The 20,240-nt window shown below is 49.3% G+C and overlaps 1 protein-coding gene across 1 annotated transcript in view; it reads right to left on the bottom strand.

The window, feature by feature from the left end:
* The window catches only part of tefu (Serine/threonine-protein kinase tefu), a 912,746-nt gene that overhangs the window by 291,713 nt on the left and 600,793 nt on the right, over positions 1-20,240 (bottom strand). Inside the window, exons 26-27 of the mRNA XM_068385552.1 lie at positions 20,028-20,240; positions 19,542-19,766 (exon numbers count right to left, since the gene is read on the bottom strand). The exon at positions 20,028-20,240 is cut by the window's right edge and continues 127 nt beyond it. Coding sequence (XP_068241653.1) covers positions 19,542-19,766; positions 20,028-20,240 — 438 coding nt within the window. The remainder of the gene's footprint in view (positions 1-19,541; positions 19,767-20,027) is intronic.

Here is a 20,240-nt window from a genome sequence, read left to right as displayed (position 1 = left end):
CAAGGACCCGCAGAATAGGTGGTCCATTTGGAAGATTATCCCTCTTCTCCAAGATACTTCTCCGTGTCCCGTCACTTCACTCAAGGCATTCTTAGCTAGAACCGCCACCCGCTCGTCTGGACCCTTGTTTCTCAGAGAACAAGGAGGCACTATTTTCATTCAAGGCATCAGACAACAAATCCTTTACTTTATTAAGGAAGCTAACCCGGAATCATTTCCCCATGCTCATGATATCCGGTCGGTAGCAACCTCCATCAATTACTTTCAGAACATGGATTTTGATGACCTTAAGACGTATACGGGTTGGAAATCTCCTATGGTTTCTCAAACGCCACTATTTGAAGAACCTACAGGCCCTTAAATTCCCCACGGTTGCAGCTGGGAGTCTTATCTCCCCCCAATAATCTCTTTGCTCTTCCTTTTCATCCATTTCTCTCCTTCTCCCTCCTACCTACCACTTCCGCAACGTCGCCGCTCTCCTGGGTGGGTCGTTTAGCCCTAGAATTATGTTTCCATTACTTCATTACCCTGGTTATTACCTGTTAGTATGTTTAACCTTACCTTATTTTAGTTCATGATACCATTCGTTAGCCATGTAAGGATTGAGTTCGTGTTGTGTTTTGATTCCCGGGATGATTCCCTGCATTTCATCTAATTGTTACTCCATCTTTGGGATTCCTGTTTAGCTAATGTGTTATATTTTTAGTTTGCCTACCTTAATATAGTATTTTGTTTTTGGGTACATGGTGTTTGACTTTATCCCTTTTAGTTGATAGTGTTTTTTGGACTTGGAAGGCATTCTCTGGTACATTTTCACCGGGCGTCACAGGTCGACCCAGAAAAGGGATTTTGACAAAGGAAAAATCTATTTCTGGGGAGATACCTGTGACGCCCGGTGAAACCCTTCCCTTACGTTGCCCCACCCTTTCCTTTCCAAGCCATAGTTCTTGCAGAAGGATGTAGTTCAGGTGGCGCTAGCGTCGGGCGTCGGTAGAGTGGCTCAGGTAAGGTAGCTAGGGCCTCTGTTACAGCCCTTCCCTTTGATGAAGGAATTATCTAAATGGAAGACAGCCTGTGAATAGTGGTTTTCACACGCCCCTGCTTTATACACGACGCCCACTGGGTGCTCACGCGAGGGTAGTAACCTCTGCTTCCATACTTTAAATTTCTCTGGTATATTTGGAAGTATTTATATCAGAAAAGTGTAAGGAAGGACCCTTTTCACCGGGCGTCACAGGTATCTCCCCAGAAATAGATTTTTCCTTTGTCAAAATCCTTTTTTTATTTCTATACTAATCTGATGTTAATACTGCTTATTCATAAAATTGATTCAACAACATTTACCCTTAAAATAACCAATTTGGAAATAATTTGTATTTTTCCTAACATACAAACCTGGAGCTATTTACTATGGTATTACTTTCGGCGTAGCTGAAAGACGAGCCATGATAATTTTAGTGAGGGATAACTACCCCATTCGCTAGTTAGCGGGTGGGGGGTGGGGTAGACTGGCTACCCCGCTCACTCACACCTCTCGGCTGAGTAACCACTTTGCTTTATGGCAGGACTTCTCGGGGGACAGGGTGGTGGGCCAATTTATATAAATAGCTCCAGGTTTGTATGTTAGGAAAAATACAAATTATTTCCAAATTTGTTATTTGTTCCGACACAGATACAAACCTTCGCTATTTATTAGGGTGACTTACTCTTAGGAGGGAGGAAGTCCTCACCAACTGGCCTTGGTCATGACCCGGGGTCCTCTCTATTTCGATCTTTGATCGATAGTAGAAGGGACCCTACCCTCGCTAAAATCAAGTGCCCATATGAGGTAATGCACTGATAGCTGCCTGCAAAAGCTTGTGTGTGAGTGGAACTAACAGTGTGGCTTGTCTTTAACATAGGAACTCGAGTACAGAACCTATTGTTCTTAGACTTACCCAATACCCTCCCTCTAAAAGGTATTGGGGACGTAACAAAGTATTCTTCTATACTTAGGAGGCACAAGGGAAATAAGTCTTACCTGCAACGAGGTGAGGTCAGCTATTCTGAGGCTTGTGGAGCTGTTTTCCCCAGAGGGGAGAAGGTGAAAGGAAGAAAGGACCCAGGCATTCTTACTCATTCACCCCAGACTAATCCGGGTAGCCTCAGCCCTCAACCCTCTGCTACTTGTCCATCAAGGAGCCTGAGGTGTTTAGACCAATTGTTGTGTGACCACCACAGGACCAATGGAAAAGGTCTCCATGATCTTGTGGGTTACGTCATTGCAGGTAGTGGGCCTTGAAGGTCGATTGACGCTTCCAAAAGCCCACCTTAAGTATCTGCACCACAGAGTAGTTTCTTGAACGCCAGGGAAGTAGCAACGCCAGTGACGTTACGAGCTCTGGGTCTAGGATGGAGGAGAGTCTAGATTAAGAGTAACCTCAATTGCCTTCACATCCCAGAGGGGAAGGAAATCCTTGAGGTCCTCCTCTTGACCTTCCCCGTGCTGGTCAACAGTGCCGACACACGGGGGCAAGCTGATATCATTCTTTTAAGGTAACCCCACAGACTCCTCACTGGGTAAAACCCCAGTTGATGGGTTTCCGGTTACCGAACGAAGACTCTTCATTCGAAATGGGCTGAACCTAGGGTACAGCACACTCGGATTTGAGTCTTCGCAATCCACTCAGGGACGCCGCTGAGGATTACTTCTTCCTGTCTCCTAGGGTAGGAGACATCAGAGGTTGGATCATACAACACACTAACTCTCTTGGTCAAAAGCCCCAGTGAGTAGAAAGGGCATCTTCTGTGTAAGGAAGCGATCTGCTGCTGGGCCTAAGGTTCGTAGAGAGGGGCCTTCTGAGACTGAAGGACCCAAACCGCGTTCCCAGGAGGAGGTTGAGATCCGATGGGGAACAAGTTATCTCACACTTGCATAAGTAAAGGCATCGATGGGAGAGAATCCCCTTCCACGACATCAGTCACAAAGGACCGAACACTTCACCTAGAAGACCGACGCTGAAAAGTGTCTGAGATGCCTAGACATCTTTTCCTTAATCTGTTGCGAAAGGCCTCTCTCAGAGGGGTGGTGTAGGATCGTCCCAGGCGAGAAGTCGAAGCAAAGCTACGGCTTGGGAAAGTGTTAGCATGTGGCTGCTTGGAAGATCGTGCCGTGGAGGAAGATCCCTCGGAACTCCGTCAGGAGCTGTGGAAGGTCCGGGAACCATTCTGCGGGTTGCCATAGCGAGGCTATTGGAGCTCCGTCAGGGGCTGCAGAAGGTCTGGGAACCATTCTGCGGGATGCCATAGCGAAACTATCGGAGTCATTGATAAGATCCTGCTTATCCTGACTTGGCTGAGGACTTTTTCACCAGACCGAATGGGGGGGAAAAAAAAAACAAGGCACACCTCTAAGCCACCCCACCGATCTTGGAATACATCTTGTTTGAGGGCCTGGGGAACGGTCGAGTGGGAGCCTGAAGATCAGGGCCGCTGCAAGCATAACCACAGTTGGGGACCCCACACATTCAAGACTTTGTTGGATACAAGATGATTCCAAGACACTAGGAGCCCACTATCTGGGTGGTTTTGCAAGCACATTCCTATACCAGGAATGACGCGAGCAGATGGGGGCAACTAGTTGTCCTCTCTCCATCTGAGGCTTCGAACAGCTAAATGGTTCTCTAAGAGAGGTGAATGCTGGTACCTTTCAGAATCGGGCCAACGGACGAGGATGGAATGGTGTGGCATGTGCCCTTCCCTCTCTCTTTTGATGCAGTAAAGAGAGCATCAGATCCAGAGGGAAGACGACAAGACAGGCTTCTTTCTGCAAGCTCTTGTCTGCCACCCATCATTCGCGGATTGTCCAGCGGTGAGGGGGGGAGTGCATAACAATAAACATATCTCGAGATGATGTCAAGACGTGTAACTAATTGCATGTCTTTGCAACGAAGGGGAACAGCCTGTTCTCCCTCCAACTACCACTAATCCAGTGTGGTTGGTTGAATAAGACCGATACCAAATGGTAAACCAGTTAATCAGTACAGCTTACGTTATAATAGCGAATCTCGATAGAGATCGTTTTCCAGACAAGAGACTGTATGGTAATCACCGAACTCGTCCAACCAAACCCAAGAGGGAATTGAGACGTATCTTCAATCTATTGTTGAGTGGGTAAAGAGCATAAGTCTACTACGGAGTAGTAACACCGAACTGTGCGCATGACAAGCATACATGCGTAGTTCGACTTAAAAGTCGTGTCCGGAACTCAGTTGGAGAACGTTGGAAATATTCGTAACGGAGGTTTATCCTTCTTAGGACAAAAAACGTCCGTACTTCTCCGTCTCCGATCGGTAAAATGACAAATTCGTAGATAATTTGTATTTTTCCTAACGATACAAACCTTAGCTATTTACATGGGGTAATTACTTTGGCGACAGCCGATGACGAGCCATAAAGTTTTAACGAGGGTTTCCTACCCCACCGCTAGTTAGCGGGGGGTAGGGAAGGGTAGCTAGCTACCCCTCCCCCCTCACACACACCGGTGATTGATCCACTTTACTTAGAGGTAGGACTTATCTTGGGGGACAGGGCTGGCGGGCACATAACTGTAAATAGCTAAGGTTTGTATCGTTAGGAAAAATACAAATTATCTACGAATTTGTCATTTGCTCCGTAACTGAATACAAACCACGCTATTTACATGGGGTGACTTAACCCTAAGGAAGGGAGGTAAGTCCCCTGCCATACTGGTTTTGGCTTGCCCGGGGGCCCCGAACCCGAGTTCATAAAGCAACTCAAGGGTTCGGGCCCCTGCGCCTCGCAGACAGCTGAGGGGCTGCTGCGGCCTACGTAAGTTGTGTGTGAAGGTGAGCAGTGACATGTCCTAGGAAGTTGACCTGGAGTTCTTTAGAAGGATATCTAGGCTAGGACTACCCAATACCACCTCGTCAGGGTATGGGGACATGACAGTATTACAACTTAATACTAGGAACACAAGGAAGCATGGCTTACCTGCAGAGGTTCGAGGTCAGCTGTGCAAAGGACCCAGGATGCTGTTTTTCTCCAAGGGAGGAGAGGATGAAGAAAAGAAAAGGGCCAGACAGATCTTTTCATTCACACAGACTAAAACCAGGTAACAATGCCCTATACCCTCTGCTACTTGTCCAATTAGGAGCCTGAGGTTAGACCAGCTGTTGTGCAGCCACCACAGGGCCGATAGAAAACGTATCGAGCCGTCTGTGTGTCACATCTTGCAGGTAGTGGGCCGTGAAGGTGGTCTGACGCTTCCACACCCCAGCTTGCAGGACCTGCGTCACCGAAAAGTTCTTCTTGAAGGCCAAGGATGTAGCAACACCCCTGACATCATGCGCCCTAGGGCGCCGTGACGGAGGAGGGTCAGAACTCAAGGCCAGGTGGATCACCTTGCGGATCCAGGCTGAGATGGTATTCCTGGTGACCCTCCTCTTCGTTTCCCCGGTGCTAACAAACAGGGCTTGCACCTGGGGGCGGACTGCAGCTGTTCTTCTAAGATACAACCTCAGACTCCTGACTAGGCACAGTAGGAGATGGTCTGGGTCATCTGTTACAGAACGAAGACTCGAGACCTGGAAATAGTCGAACCTAGGGTCCGGCACTCCCGGGTTCTGAGTCTTAGCAACAAACTCAGGGACGAAGCCGAACGTTACCTCCCCCCATCCCCTTGAATGGGCGAAGTCGTACGAGAGACCATGCAGTTCGCTAACTCGCTTGGCCGAGGCGAAAGTTAGCAGGAACACCGTCTACCAGGTAAGGTGGCAATCAGAAGCCTGGCGTAATGGTTCGTAGGGAGGCCTCTTAAGAGACCTGAGAACCCGAACCATGTTCCAAGGAGGAGGTCTCACTTCCGACTGAGGGCAGGTAACTTCGTAACTCCGTATGAGAAGAGACAGTTCCAGCGAGGAGGAAATGTCCATTCCTTTCAGCCTGAAGGCAAGACTTAACACTGAGCAATAGCCTTTCACTGCTGAGACTGAAAGGCGCATTTCTTCCCGCAGATACACAAGGAACTCCGCTATTGCTGGTAAAGTGGTATCGAGGGGAGAGATACCCCTTCCACGACACCAACCACAGAAAACTCGCCACTTCGCCTGGTAGACTCCTGCGAATGACCTGCGCAGGTGGCCAGACATCCTTTCCGCAACTTATTGCGAAAATCCTCTCTCTTTGAGGAGATGCTGGATAGTCTCCAGGCGTGAAGTCGAAGCGAAGCTACGGCTTTGTGGAAGATGTTGGAGTGTGGATGTTTGAGTAGCTCGTGACGTGGAGGGAGCTCTCTCGGGATCTCCGTGAGGAGCTGCAGAAGGTCCGGAAACCACTCTGCGTGATGCCATAGCGGAGCTATCAGGGTCATTGAGAGATTGACCGATGTTCTGGTCTTGTTGAGGACCCTCCTCATCAGACAGAACGGGGGAAAGGCGTACACGTCGACGTTGTCCCAACGTTGTTGGAAGGCATCTTGCCAGAGGGCCTTGGGGTCCGGGACTGGGGAGCAGTACAGCGGAAGCTTAGTGTTCAACACTGTAGCGAACAGGTCCACAGTCGGGGAACCCCACAAAGTCAGGACTTTGTTGGCTATCCGAGGATCCAAAGACCACTCGGTACTCACTATCTGCGTCGCTCTACTCAGACTGTCGGCGAGCACATTCCTCTTGCCTGGAATGAAACGAGCTGCAAGTGATATCGAGTGGGCTTCGGACCATCTCAGGATCTATACTGCAAGATAGGACAGCTGTCCCGAAAAAGGTACCTCCCTGCTTGTTGATGTAAGCCACCACCATGGTGTTGTCGCTCATCACCACCCCGGAGTGGCCCGCCAGGACTTGGTGGAACTTTTGAAGGGCCAGGAAAACAGCCTTCATCTCTAGCAGGTTTATGTGAAGGTACTTTTCTGATTCTGACCACAGGCCTGAGGCCCTGTGGTTCAGAACGTGGGCACCCCACCCCTTGTTTGATGCGTCCGAAAACAGCATCAAATCCGGGGTAGAGACGAGAAGATCCACTCCCTTTCGCAGGTTCTCGTCTGCCACCCACCATCTGAGGTCCGCTCGTTCCCCAGATCCCATGGGGATCAGGATGTCCGGGGAGTCAAGTCCTTGACTCCACCGAGACTTGAGACGCCACTGAAGGGATCTCATCCTGAGGCGACTGTTGGGGACGAGACGGGTCAGAGAGGAGAGGTGGCCGAGGAGGCGAAGCCACGATTGGGCTGAGAGTTCTTCATGATTGAGGAAAGGTTTCGCAACCTTCCTCAGCCTTGCTATCCTTTCGTCTGATGGGAAGGCTTTGTGGAGATTGGTGTCTATGATCATGCCTAGATATACTAGTTTCTGAGAGGGCTGCAGAGAGGACTTCTCGAGGTTTACCACATTCCCCAGATCCTGGCAAACTTCGAGGAGCTTGTCTCGGTGGCGAAGAAGGGATGCCTCCGAGTCTGCCAGGATCAGCCAGTCGTCCAGGTAACGAAGGAGACGGATGCCGATCCTGTGAGCCCACGAAAAGATGATGGTGAAGACTCTGGTGAACACCCGAGGCGCTGTGGAGAGACCGAAACACAGCACCTTGAACTGGTAGATCTTGTTGTCTAGGCAAAATCTCAGGTACTTCCTTGAAGACGGATGGATTGGGATCTGGAAGTACGCGTCCTTCAGATCCAGTGTGCACATGAAGTCTCGTGGTCTCACTGCAAGTCTGACCGTGTCTGCTGTCTCCATACTGAACGGAGTCTGCTTGAAATACCCGTTCAGTGTCGAGAGGTCGATGACTGGTCTCCAGCCTCCAGACGCCTTTCTCACAAGAAAGAGTCGACTATAGAAGCCTGGGGACACGTCCACGACCTCCTGGAGAGTGTCCTTCTCTGACATGGTCTGGACTTCGGCCCGAAGGGCCTGCCCATTTGTCGATCCCATGGCAAAAGAGCTCAACAACACTGGATTCGCTGTCAGGGGAGGGAGAGATGCTGTGAACGGGACGCGATACCCTAGGGATATCACGGAGACCGTCCAGGCATCCGCCCCGAGTTGCTGCCACCTTGCTGCGCAACTCTGCAGGCATCCCCCCACTGGTGGACACGCGGGGGGAATGCCAACCCTAGCGCTTCCGGCCTCGGCCGGAGCCTCTAGGGTTCTTGCCTCCCCTGGAGGACTTCTTTCCCCTCCTGGCCTTGGCAGGAAAGGGCTTAAACACTTTGGGCTTTGCTGCTACGGTAGTCTTCTTCGTATCCTTGACGGGACGGGGCTGTTGAACCGCTGGAGGCTTATAGGGCCGTGATGTCAGGGCCCTATGGATGAGGGAATCCTGGTTGGATTTCCTCCACCTCTCGGCAGAGAGCTCCACGTCCTTAGGCTCAAACAAGCTCTTACCGAGGACGGAAGAGTGTCTGAGCCTGCTCGACTCGGCGCTGGGAACCTTATGGTGGAACCTCTCGGCAAAAGCGTCCCTGCGTTTGAGGATCGTGTTGGCCCACGAGCTCGAGACTTGGTGGGACAGGAACTCCATGGTCCGAGTGCCCGAGAGGAGAAAAGTTTCCAGGGCTTTCCTGGTGCTTTCCTTGGAGAGATCCTCGGACCGCACCAGGATCCCCAGAGACCCCAGCCAGATGTCGAGCCATGAAGTGGCTTGCATAGCGCACTTGATGACCTTCTCCTGGCTCTGGATCTCAGTGGCTGAGAAGGATACGTGCAGGTTGGAGAGCCTCTCAAGAGGGACTCCCCCTGTGAGTCCTTCCACAGAGTGATGTAAGGGAAGGCTCAGCGAAGACTCCTCGAGGATTTCGAAATACCTCCTCTGATGGACACGAGGAGGAGGGAGGAGCTTATTTCCGGCACTAGATCTGCTGGAGGAGGCAAGCACCGCGAGCTGGCCCTCGATCTTGTCTCTGGCGCTCTTCATCCCTTGGGACCAGGGCAATGCTGCGCTGGCTCTAGAGGGCTTCTGAGTGCCGTAGACGCGATCCAGGACAGTGTCTTTACCTTCACAAGGTGGGACCTCAGGGTCTGGAATCCCATTAAGGTTCCTCATGAGAGTCAGGACTTGCCAGAACGCGTGTTCTGACTCCTGGTGCTCGCCTCCTGTCGGACTTGCAGCGAAGTCTCCGGACCCCAGAGGCTCTTCCTGGGGGGAAACGTGGGCATCCTTGACGGCTCTGGGCTGTTCCTGTCTGATCCTAGTAGACGATTTGGGAATAGTCTTAAGAGTCCTTAGGTTCCCTCCTGGGAGGGATGCAGGACTCCAGAAGCGAAGGGGGCAAGTCCTCCTCCACCTCGGGACGAGGAGACCTCTCGGGAAGAGGAGGAACATCCACCATTGGTGTGATGGGGGAGTATTCCTACTCAACTGACTCCCCTGAGGAGGGGTAATCCTCCTCCGCAGGAGAGGGCCAGAAGGTCTGAGGGGGAGTAGGATCCTTGCGCAAGGATCTACGCGGGGACAGCACAGGCCTCGGAGGAGGATCCACGGGAGAGACTCCTCTCTTCCTTTTCAGGGGGGAGGAAGCTGCCGCTGGCTCGCGACTCGAATCAGAGAGGGCTGACTTAATCGCCCGCACGAGAGCTCTGAGTAGGGTGTCGAACCAGGGCTGCTGACTGACAGCAGCGCTGTCAGACACTCCCTCTGAAAGGAAGGGGATCGAGGGATCCCTAGCAGGAGTCGACAAACAAGGGTTCGCCTGCAGGGCTGTAAGAGAAGAATCCCTAGACCTGTCCGAGGAGCGTTCCCCCTCTGGCGAGCGCGCTGGTCTGCGCTTGCGGGGAGGGGAACGCGACAAGGAAGAAACCAACTGTCGGCGATCGCGCTGGGGCTCGTATGACGGGCCCAGATCAGGGTCGCGCGTGAGAGAAGGGCGCGAAGCTGGAAAATCGCGCGCGCACCCGCGTGGGCGGGCGCGGGGGCGCGATGGTGCGCAGGAGGGTGGTCAGGAGCGATGGCGCGCTGGAGACAGAACGGGAGCGTGGACGTGGGGCGCACGGTAGCCTGAGCGGGAATATGCCCGCGAGCGCGAGTGGGCGATGGTGTGGGCGTGCGGCGATCAGGAGCTGGAACAGGAGGAGGCCGAACGCGCGGGCGCGCAGCGACCTGGTGCGGCCCCGGAGGGCGAGCAATAACAGGAGCGCCCGAGCGGGTGTCCGGTAGGACTGGCCGAGGGCGCGATAGTGCGAGAGCAGGGTCGCGAGCGACCTGGGAACGAGAGGTTTGATGACGGTCTGGCTGGACCGGTTTACTCGCCTGTGCAAGCGCTAGTTGCGCTGGCGATCGTGGGCGCGCATAGCGCGTATCAGGAACAGGTCGCATCGGGGTTCGCTGCTTCGGAGGTCGCGAGGTGCGAGCCGCGTGAGGGCGCTCTGGAGTTAGTTGCGCCACCACCGGTGTCTTAAAGACAGGCACGGGGCGTGAAGCAGGAACAGGGCGCAATTTGGGCGTGTCGGGCGCGATCGTATCTGTAGTAGATTCGCGCGGTTCCAGAGGCGGCCGTAAGCGCCCGTGCGCGGGCTTGGCAACCTCTGGGGCGACGAGCTGAGTCGTCGCGACACGTGGTCGCATTGGTGCTGGAACAGGAGCTGCGCGCGGACGCGCATCGCGAACCTCTCGTATCGCGAGCCTCCCTTGAATCGCGAACCTCCTTAGGTGGGCCCGATGGGCCCAAAGCGGCACGTGGGTGCGTTGGGGTGCGCGTGAGCGCTGGAACTGGAATCGCGCGGGGACGCGTATCACGTCTCTCCCCCGCAGGGCGCGGCGAGTCCGTGGGAACCTGTGGGCGCCTGTGCGCCCACTCAGGAACCTCCTGGATCGCGCGCGGTGAAACAGGAACAGGGGGCCAGCGAGGTGCCGGAGGGCGCGGGAGCGCTGGAGGCCGCTGGGGCATCGGTGGACGCGTAGGCGCCTTATCAGGTAGTGGCTGCAAGTGCGCGAGAGCGCGGCGGCGCTATAACAGGAACAGGGCGCGTTTGCGCAGTTGGGCACTTGTGCGCTACTTCAGGAACTGCTGGAGGGCGACGGGGCGCCGATGGGCGTGGGCGCGCAGGGGAACCCTGGCGAGTAACAGGAACAGGGGCGCGAACGCCTAAGGGTGAGAGCCGAGGCGCTTTGTCAGGAACGACAGGAACAACAGCAGCAGGGTGCGCAGGCGGAACCTTACGCTTAGGGGCGAGCGGCGCAGTTGCACGCTCAAGTCCCTGAGACCCCGAAGGGTCCTGAGACCCCGAAGGGTCTTGAGACCCAGAAGGGTCAGGAGGTTGCGCAGTGGCAGTCTCTGGCGCGTAAAGCGCGTCAGCAGCTTTAGATGTAGATGGTTGAGGTGACAGCTCACATTGTCCCGAAGGACGACCATCCTCCGACGGGGATCACGAACGATCCCTGGAGAGGTCAAGGTTGGTAGCAGGAAGATCAGGAGAACGGCGAGTCGTCTCCTCCGCAGAGGACTGTGGTGACGACGAGCCGAAGAGGCGCCTCTTAACCCCTTTGAAGGGGAAGGAAGGCCTCTACAGCGAAGGGGAGGGCGAGCCTTCCGCCTTATACGCCCACGAGGGGCCGTGAGATCAGCAGGCTGACCATCAATAGGCCTCCGAAGAGGCGTCTCTACCAGAGAACTCCCCCGAGAGGGAGTCTCAATGGAAGCAGAGACCGTGGGACTAAGCTCCTCCCTCGAAGTATGTTCGGAGTGGGAGACAGAGCCTTCTGCTACCGCAGCCAGAGGAACAGGAGTTTGGTCAGACCCACAGGATGTTTCCGACACAACAACGTCAACCACAGACAGAGGATCTATGTCCGCTGAGGTTGACGATTGTTCGGCAGCCACACCCCGTTTGATCATACCAAACAAGACTTCCTTGGAGGGTGAACCCTGTAGCCCCAAGGAAGCCCAAAGCTGAAAAAGGTCATTGTTAGAAACAAATACCTCCTCCGAGGGGGGAGGGGCAGCCGCCTCGCTATGGTAGGCAACGACCTCTCCCTCACCACGGGATTGGTTAATGACATCAACATTACAGTCTACGCTACCTCTCGCCGGCCTCTCGGAAGAGGCCGCCCGAGCGGGAGCTTCGGAGGAGGAATGGGCGGCGGAAGAAGAAGACTTAGGATTTTCTCTCTTCCGAGAAACCTCGTAAGGAGAAATATCCCTCTTAGCCTTCTTCTTACGTCGCCGGGCAAACCTCTCCCACTGGGAGGTAGACCACTCCCTACACTCAATGCACAAATTAGAACTATCACACCGTTGGCCTCTACACTGGGGGCATAAGGAGTGAGGATCTGTTTCCACGGCCGACATAAAGGTCCCACAAGGGCGGCCGGGAAGTCCAGGGCAAGTGCGCATAAGGAGAGTAGAGGCCAACTTCACACACAAACACTGAAAGAAAAAGCAGACAAAAATTATGGCAGTCAAAAGAGAGGAGAGCGCTGACAGGTCTGTCATCTCTCCGAGCCAAAAGTAAAGTGGATCAATCACCGGAGTGTGTGAGTGGGGAGGGGTAGCTAGCTACCCCCTCCCTACCCCCCCTCTAACTAGCGGTGGGGTAGGAAACCCTCGTTAAAACTTTATGGCTCGTCATCGGCTGTCGCCAAAGTAATTACCCCATGTAAATAGCGTGGTTTGTATTCAGTTACGGAACAACTAGCATTATATTAAATGTTCCCTACTAGGGAAAAGATATGCTTATGAGAAGTTTCCAGCCAAAGCCTTTGTAGAAGACTAACTTCCGATCGGGGGGAAAGGAAAAAATGCCTATAAGGAGGCAGAACGTAAATGCCGTATGCCTGGTTACAGGAAAGTAGCCAAGTAATGTACTGAATAATTGGAAGATGTATATAGCCCTTATTGGGAGAAAGATCACTTACACGCATAAATGTACTTGTCCATTTGCGCTAGCGCATGCGTATTCTCTGCCTCCAGGAAACGTTTGCAACGAATCCGGTTGCGGGAATAATGAATGAGCAACAAATCGCAACATTATTGTCGAAAGAATATTGACCGTTGACTAACTGTAATATTTTCTTGAATGAACAAAATATACAGTTATAGAGGCGATCATTTCCCCTTCGGTTTATCCCTCCTCTTTATGTGAGGGGCTAGCCAGTGTTCATTACACAGAAACGGATGTCTGTTTACCTGTGGGCGGGGTTTGAAACTTTCGTAAACGTAATGAACAGATGCCCACGCTGTTGCTATCGTTCTTTAACGTCAGCAAACAATGTTCCTTCGGGACTAATTGTTCGAAACAATAACCCTGTAAGGATAGAATAAAAAGTCTCAGAAGCCTATCATGTAAACAGGCAAGTCGTTATACCCAGGGTACAATGACGCGGGAGGCTGCCTCCATCAAACGGTAGAACCGAGTTCAAGACAATAACCTCGCGGTTTTGTCTTGGCTAGAGTGCATGCTCCGGGAAGGTTTACAGCCTTCATGAAGTTTAACAAAAACCATTGAAGTTTTGTAAAAACTTCTCAGGAACGAGTCTCCCGAAAAAGGGTGAAGTCTCATGTGGGGGTTTGCTTCAAGAAGGCCAGACATACTGTAATTGCCATCGACCGCTTACTCAAAGGGGTTGCCATCAAACGCTTTCTCGCTAGGCCTGCCAGGGAAGTGAACTGCAATGTAAAGAATTTTTCATTCCCCGCTCATTTCCATCTGCTAACCAAACCACTCGAAGTGGAAAGGTGGAGGAAAGATGAAGGTAGTTCGTTCGAAAACGAAAGGATCGGTGCTGGCGAAACCAGATTAGCTGATATAGTAATCAGCTGGGAGTGTAGAGTGACGTATCAAGTCACACCTTTGAAAGACCCATCCCGTAGAGGGGGGGGGGTCGACCATAGAGTTTTCAGAAAACTCTGGATCGCGGAAACAGAGAGATTCGGATGAGAACCTAGGGGTTCAATATTTATTTGTGAATTCCTTTCTCTCGACCTTAAGGGATGTTGTGCCAAGAACACGCAGGAACTCTGTCACTGATTCCTGATGGAATTTCCAGGAATCGTGTTACGTGACCAGGACCCAAAGGAACTGTGTCATAGTTACCTGTAGAGATTCGTAAACCCTTAGGCAGCAGGCATCCCTCTGTCATCAGAGTAAAACTCTTGATGACGATGGGCGCGTGCGAACAATTCACGGGACGAGAGTTCAAAAACTCTTGTCATGAGAGTAAACCTCTTGTGCACTCGTGAACACTTCGCGCATCGAGAGTCTGAAAACTCTGTCATAAAAGTATGGCTATGATCACGAGAACCCAAAGGTTCAGCGTGAACTGCGTTGTGAGACCCGGAAGGGTCATAAGAGTTGTTCGCGCACTTCAACCGATTGCGTGCGCCTCGTTGTTCGTGCGTGCGGGCTAATACGGTCGTGCGCTCCTATATGGTCGTGCGCTCCTATCCGATCGTGTGCGCCAATATGGTCATGCACGCATGCCAATATGGTAGTGCGCTCTTGCGCCGAACTGTTGGTAGGCGGAAGGGAGCTCGTGCGCGCGCCCTTCCCGATTGCGCGCACTTTTTTTGCACTTGTGGAGCACGAGGTTGTTCACGCACCTGGCACGCATAAGGTTGCTCGCGCGCATGGCCCACAGTGCGTTGCTCGCGCGCATGGCGCACAGTGCGATGTTCGCACGCAGTAGGTTGTTCGTGTGCATGGCGCACCACAGGATGTTTGAGCGCATGGCAAGCAAAGGATGTTCGCGCATATGGCGTGCCCTAGGATGAACCCGCGTGCCATGATCGCCATTTTGCTTGCGCGCGCCAAGACGGTCATGCGCGCAAAGTCGATCGTGCACGCCAAACCGATCGTGTGCACCAATTTGGCCGTGCGCGCCAATTTGGCCGTGCGTGCCAATTTGGCTGTGCGCGCCAACTTAGTCGTGCGCACGAGAGGTCTCAGGTTGGTGAGAGAACTCACTGCTATGCTCACCTGAAGGTTCACGATAGCTTGTGTTGTGTGGCCACGAACGATCAACACAACGAGAGTTTAAAAACTCTGTGATAAAAAGAATGACTCTGGTCACAAGAACCCTTAAGTTCAGCGTGAACTGTGTTGCGCGAACCCGAAGGGTCAGCGCAACGAGAAACCGAAGTTTCCCTGTCACTAAACACCGAAGTGTCGGAGTGACTAAAGTTACGCGAGCCTTAGGGTTCAACGTAACTAATGTTACGAGACTCAGAAGGGTCAACGTAACGAGAAACTGCAGTTTCCCTGTCACAACACACCGGAGTGTTAGAGTGACTAAAGTTACGAGACCCCAAGGGTCCAGCATAACTAATGTTACGAGACCCGGAAGGGTCAGCGCAACGAGAAACCGAAGTTTCCCGGTCACAAAACACCAAAGTGTCAGAGTGACTAAAGTTACGAGCCCAAGGGTTCTGCATAACTAATGTTACGAGACCCCAAAGGATCAGCGTAACGAAGAACCGAGGTTCCTCTGTCACGAGACCTCGAAAGGTCAGCGTGATTGATGGCACAAGTTCCCGAAGGCTCAACGATACCATCGTTACGAGAGCCTGAAGGTTCAGCGTAACTGAAACTCTAAGGTTTCGAGCGGAGTCCTGAAGGACTCCTACTGTCATGAGAACCCGCAGGATCAACATAACGAAAGCCCGAAGGCTCAACGATCACGCCAGCCCAAATGGTGATCGAACGAGACCCCGAAGGATCAAGGAGAACCAGCAGGTTCAAGATAACACCTCCGCATAAGAGGTTTATTCTCCTGAAGGAGAATGTCGCTTTTACCCCCAGGCTATTTGGAACTTTCCAACCCTTAACCCCCAGGGGTTATTTTTTTTTCAAGCACATCTTGCAGTATATTTTTTTCAAATTGCTCTAAGAGCCTTAATTTTTGTCATAGAGAGGTCAGGTTGGTCTCATTCTCTTGGAAAATGCCTGAAGTTTCTCAAACAATTATCAAAAATATGCAAAAAAAAAAATGTAAATAGCAGTTTTTTGCAAGGACGTACCGGTACGTCCATGGGGGTAAAGGGATGAGTTTTGTGAAACATACCAGTACGTCCTTTGGGGATAAAAGGGTTAAGAGAAGGCTCTCGCTCCGCCCCTGAAGGAGAACCATAAGCGTAAAGGGGGACCGCCGATGCCCAGAGGCGGTCTTCTCTCGAGGACGAGAGACTCGTTCCCCCGAAGGGATAACCTGCTTAGAAGAAAGCTCTGCCACCGCCCCTGGTGAATCAGCAAGCTCCTACAAGTTATTTCTCGCGAACGAGAGGGAAGTTCTCCCAAAGGAGATCGCCTAAGACAAGCTTTCTCCCAGCTCTATGGGAATAAAGAGTAGACGTAAAATATCTCTCTCGCGAACGAGGGAGAAGTCCTCCCGAAGGAGGATATCGCCAAAGACAAGCTTTCCCCCAGCTCTATGGGAAAAAAGCGTGGGCTTAATAATCTCTCTCTCGCGAACGAGAGCGAAGTCCTCCCGAGGAAGGACATCGCCTAAAACAAGCTTTCTCCCAGCTCTATGGGAAGAAAGCGTAGGCGTAAGAAACTCTCTCGCGAACGACGAGAAGTCCTCCCGAAGGAGGACATCGCCTAGGGCAAGCTTTCTCCCAGCTCTATGGTTAAAAAGCGTAGGCGTAAAAAATCTCTCTCGCGAACGAGAGAGAAGCCCTCCCGCAAGAGGACATAGCCTAAGTAAAGCTTTCTCCCAGCTCTATGGGAAAAAAGCAAAGGCGTAAACAAAAATCTCTCTCTCTCTCTCTCTCTCTCTCTCTCTCTCTCTCTCTCTCTCTCTCTCTCTCTCTCTCTCTCTCTCTCTCGCGAGAACATCAAGTTGAAGGTCGACAGCGCGAATGCTACCTCGTAATGAGGGCAGCTCACGAACTACCATATGGAGAGCAGGATAACGAACGGGGCGGCTGTAGCACTCGGCCTTGTGTTTTACGTCGCAATTACCTGTGAAAAAAGGAAGTTGTTATCAATTACAATTCATGCTCCGTTGCACAAAATACACTATTCGGGGAATAAGTCACCTTCCTTGTAAGATAATTCCTCGAAAGGGAGCTGAACTGTAATAAACTTTAATTCTGTAAAGAAACGAACACACGGCAGTGTAAAGAACCTGCCGACCATCAGTCGCAGGGAAGGGCGGCAATGACCACTCCCTTACGGCGGAGGCAGTTGGATACGATGTTAACAGCAATTAAAGTTACACGTATCTAACAACGATATTTTCATATATACACTCATATATATATAAGATAAATGAAAATACACAAGAAAAAAAAATAAAAAAATAAAAAAAATAAAAATAAACAAAAAACATCAAGGCAAGTCTTTGCGGGAGAGAAGGGCAGCATGTCCGTCCTCTACCAAGCCTAAAAGTAAAGTGGTTACTCAGCCGAGAGGTGTGAGTGAGGGGGGTAGCCAGTCTACCCCACCCCCCACCCGCTAACTAGCGGATGGGGTAGCTATCCCTCACTAAAATTATCATGGCTCGCCTTTCAGCTGCGCCGAAAGTAATACCATAATAAATAGCGAAGGTTTGTATCTTTGTCGGAACAAATATAAAAAAACTCTTATTTCTTCATATTTAACAAACATAGGCCTATTGGTAAAATAATGAGACATTCTAACAGTTAATGGCAAGGTGCTAAGTGCCAGGGCCTTTATTATTTTAATTTCAAAGTCAAACTATTACATATCCCCTAGACATCACAAGTCAGAAGGGAGGAGGGTGGACAAGTATATAGACATCAGGCGAGTATTGAAATAAATTTTATGATCAAAATTCCATTTATGTCTATGAACCTCCCCTGATGTTCATATTGCTGACTCCCACAATGAAAGAGGTGGGACACCAGTGAAGGAAAGAAATAAGTATATTATAGAACTAATAAATACTTTAAAATAATTAATATTTCTAACTCAACTGATCTAGATTAATTGTAACATGCAATCCCTAAAATGCAGGATTCTATACTGTCTTTCTAAAACTATTCTAAAAATCCAAGTTAAAAGATCAAATCACCAGTAACCGCCATGGGACCTAGAGCAAAGTAATCTCGAAGAGAAAAACAAGATTCTTCAAGATAATGTTCAGCAAATAACATCATGGTATGCTATTGAGCTGCCTCTAAAATTCTTTCAAAAGAAAGATTTCAGCAAAAATTAAAAGATGTAAGCTTGCTTCAAATATCAAGAACCTTAACCTGCAAGGCTTAGCTAAGATTTGGATCCAATTTTTTGGACAGAGGACAATATGGAATTCTAATCCCACACAGCACGTTAACTTGCACAGTTTATCAAAAAAATACTGAACGACTCTTACTGGACAAAGAGATTTCTTTTCTGATGAAATGATTACATCTATTTCGAAAGAGAAAAAATGCGACAGAATCTTTAGTCCTAGAATAATTTGCTCACAAAGTCTACCTTAAAAGATAGTGTGTGCAGTTTATCATGCACTTAGCAGACAACAATGCTATTTGGAAAAGCGTTTTAGTCCCGAAATCTAGAACTGAAAGATTTTCCAACAGTTGAAAGTTGGACTATTTTAAAATGTAAAAACAAGCCTGATTAATGGATGTCTTTTATTACTAAAAGCCTTAATTATCTATTATAATACCCAAGATTCTATGCTTAAGTATAAAATTAAGCATTGATCTTTATCCCTTAACCTGTAAAGCATCACCCACGTAATAATACGTACCACTGACTTTAAATGCTTGTTTCAAATCGTCAGTCCCGTAATAATACATTTACTCATTATCAAGTATAAGAACACCAGTTGGCAACACTCTCAGCATATGTAAGCTGTAAAAGGAAACTTGCATGCTGTCTGCCAACTCTTTTCTGAAGGTTGCTTGACATTAGAAAACTATTTTCTTTTCAGTGTGCTTCGGGCATATATGCGTCTTTCACAATGAGTGACCTAAAGACAAGGCTTATTTCTTTAGATGAAATAAATGAAATACTAGATGAGTCTGATCATGATAACAAAAGATTAATAATACATAGATGTAAAATACTTTTCATTCACTATTATGTAGCCTTTTGAATTAAAATAATAGTAGTATTAATTGTTTTTATTTCATCATTTAAATATTCCTATATTTAACTATAAATACGAATTCTAAGCATAAAAATTAATATCAAGATTGAAAAACTATCATTAGTGAAATGACCAACAACTACAAAAAAAGCATTACGATACGTTAGAAGAGAGGTGGTCCGCAGGGGATGCCTAACAGGTTAAAGGCTTAGATAAAGAAAAAACCAAGACTAATGAATGAGAGAGAGCGCTATACGTATAAATATATGATCTTGATAGCCAGCAATAATGTTTGTATACCGTCATCATAACTCTTTCAGTATCAAAACCCTTCAAACCAAAACCTTGGAGGTCATGAGCTGTAGGGAGAGGTAGGGTCTACCATGAGAGACGCTGTTTGTATACCTGGTCAGAGACAATAGCCTTGGATGGTAAAAATATTCCTGGTAAAGAAAGGGTTAATAAATGTGAAAATTTTATGAATACTTGCAGCAGAATAAAGTACTCTATAGTTCCCTATAAATATTCAAAATTTAGAAATAACAAGAATAACGTACCTCAAATAAATCTCCGATGAATTTTAAAGTGTGTTCTATGACAATGGGAGGGAAATGTGGAGGATTTGGAGTTATGACCAGTCCCTCTTTATAAATGCAAGGGTCATGCACCAATTTAACAATGTTTAGAGCTATGTCTCCAATGTATCTTGTAACCAGAACATTAAAATTCTGTTTCCCAAGTGACTTTTCCAAGAGTTTATAGCGACCCTTGGCACTATGAATCTGTAAAATAAACATAAAAATTGCAAATCCCTAAAATCACAGCAAAACTAAGTATAGTTCTTATTGAAAAAAAATTATAACTGATTTTCAACAGATAGTAATATGTCAATGATCATTGTAGAATATATAGAAAATTAACACATTAAAAGTTCTGAGCAAGTAATCAGGTTACAAAATTACGTAGTTCTCTTCAACAGAAATTACTATCTATAAAAGTGAAGAAAAAACTTCATAAATTGAAATAACCCATGAAGAACTTACTTTACCAGTTTCTATTACATTTTCCAATGAATAAGTCTCTACAGCAATGTAGGGTAAAATACGGGCCATCAACACAGGAAAATGCTCAATCAGGAGGTCGTTCACATTTTTCTCACCACCAGTGCATAGAGCTTCAATAGGCTGTAGAATATTAAACTCTAGCAATACAGGTAAAAGCAAGTCTAAATTTTCTTCTAGAAGAGACTCATAAGT

Source organism: Palaemon carinicauda, chromosome 13, assembly GCF_036898095.1.
Source record: "Palaemon carinicauda isolate YSFRI2023 chromosome 13, ASM3689809v2, whole genome shotgun sequence".
Classification (NCBI taxonomy): domain Eukaryota; kingdom Metazoa; phylum Arthropoda; class Malacostraca; order Decapoda; family Palaemonidae; genus Palaemon; species Palaemon carinicauda.
This window is presented reverse-complemented; position numbering and strand designations above follow the sequence as displayed.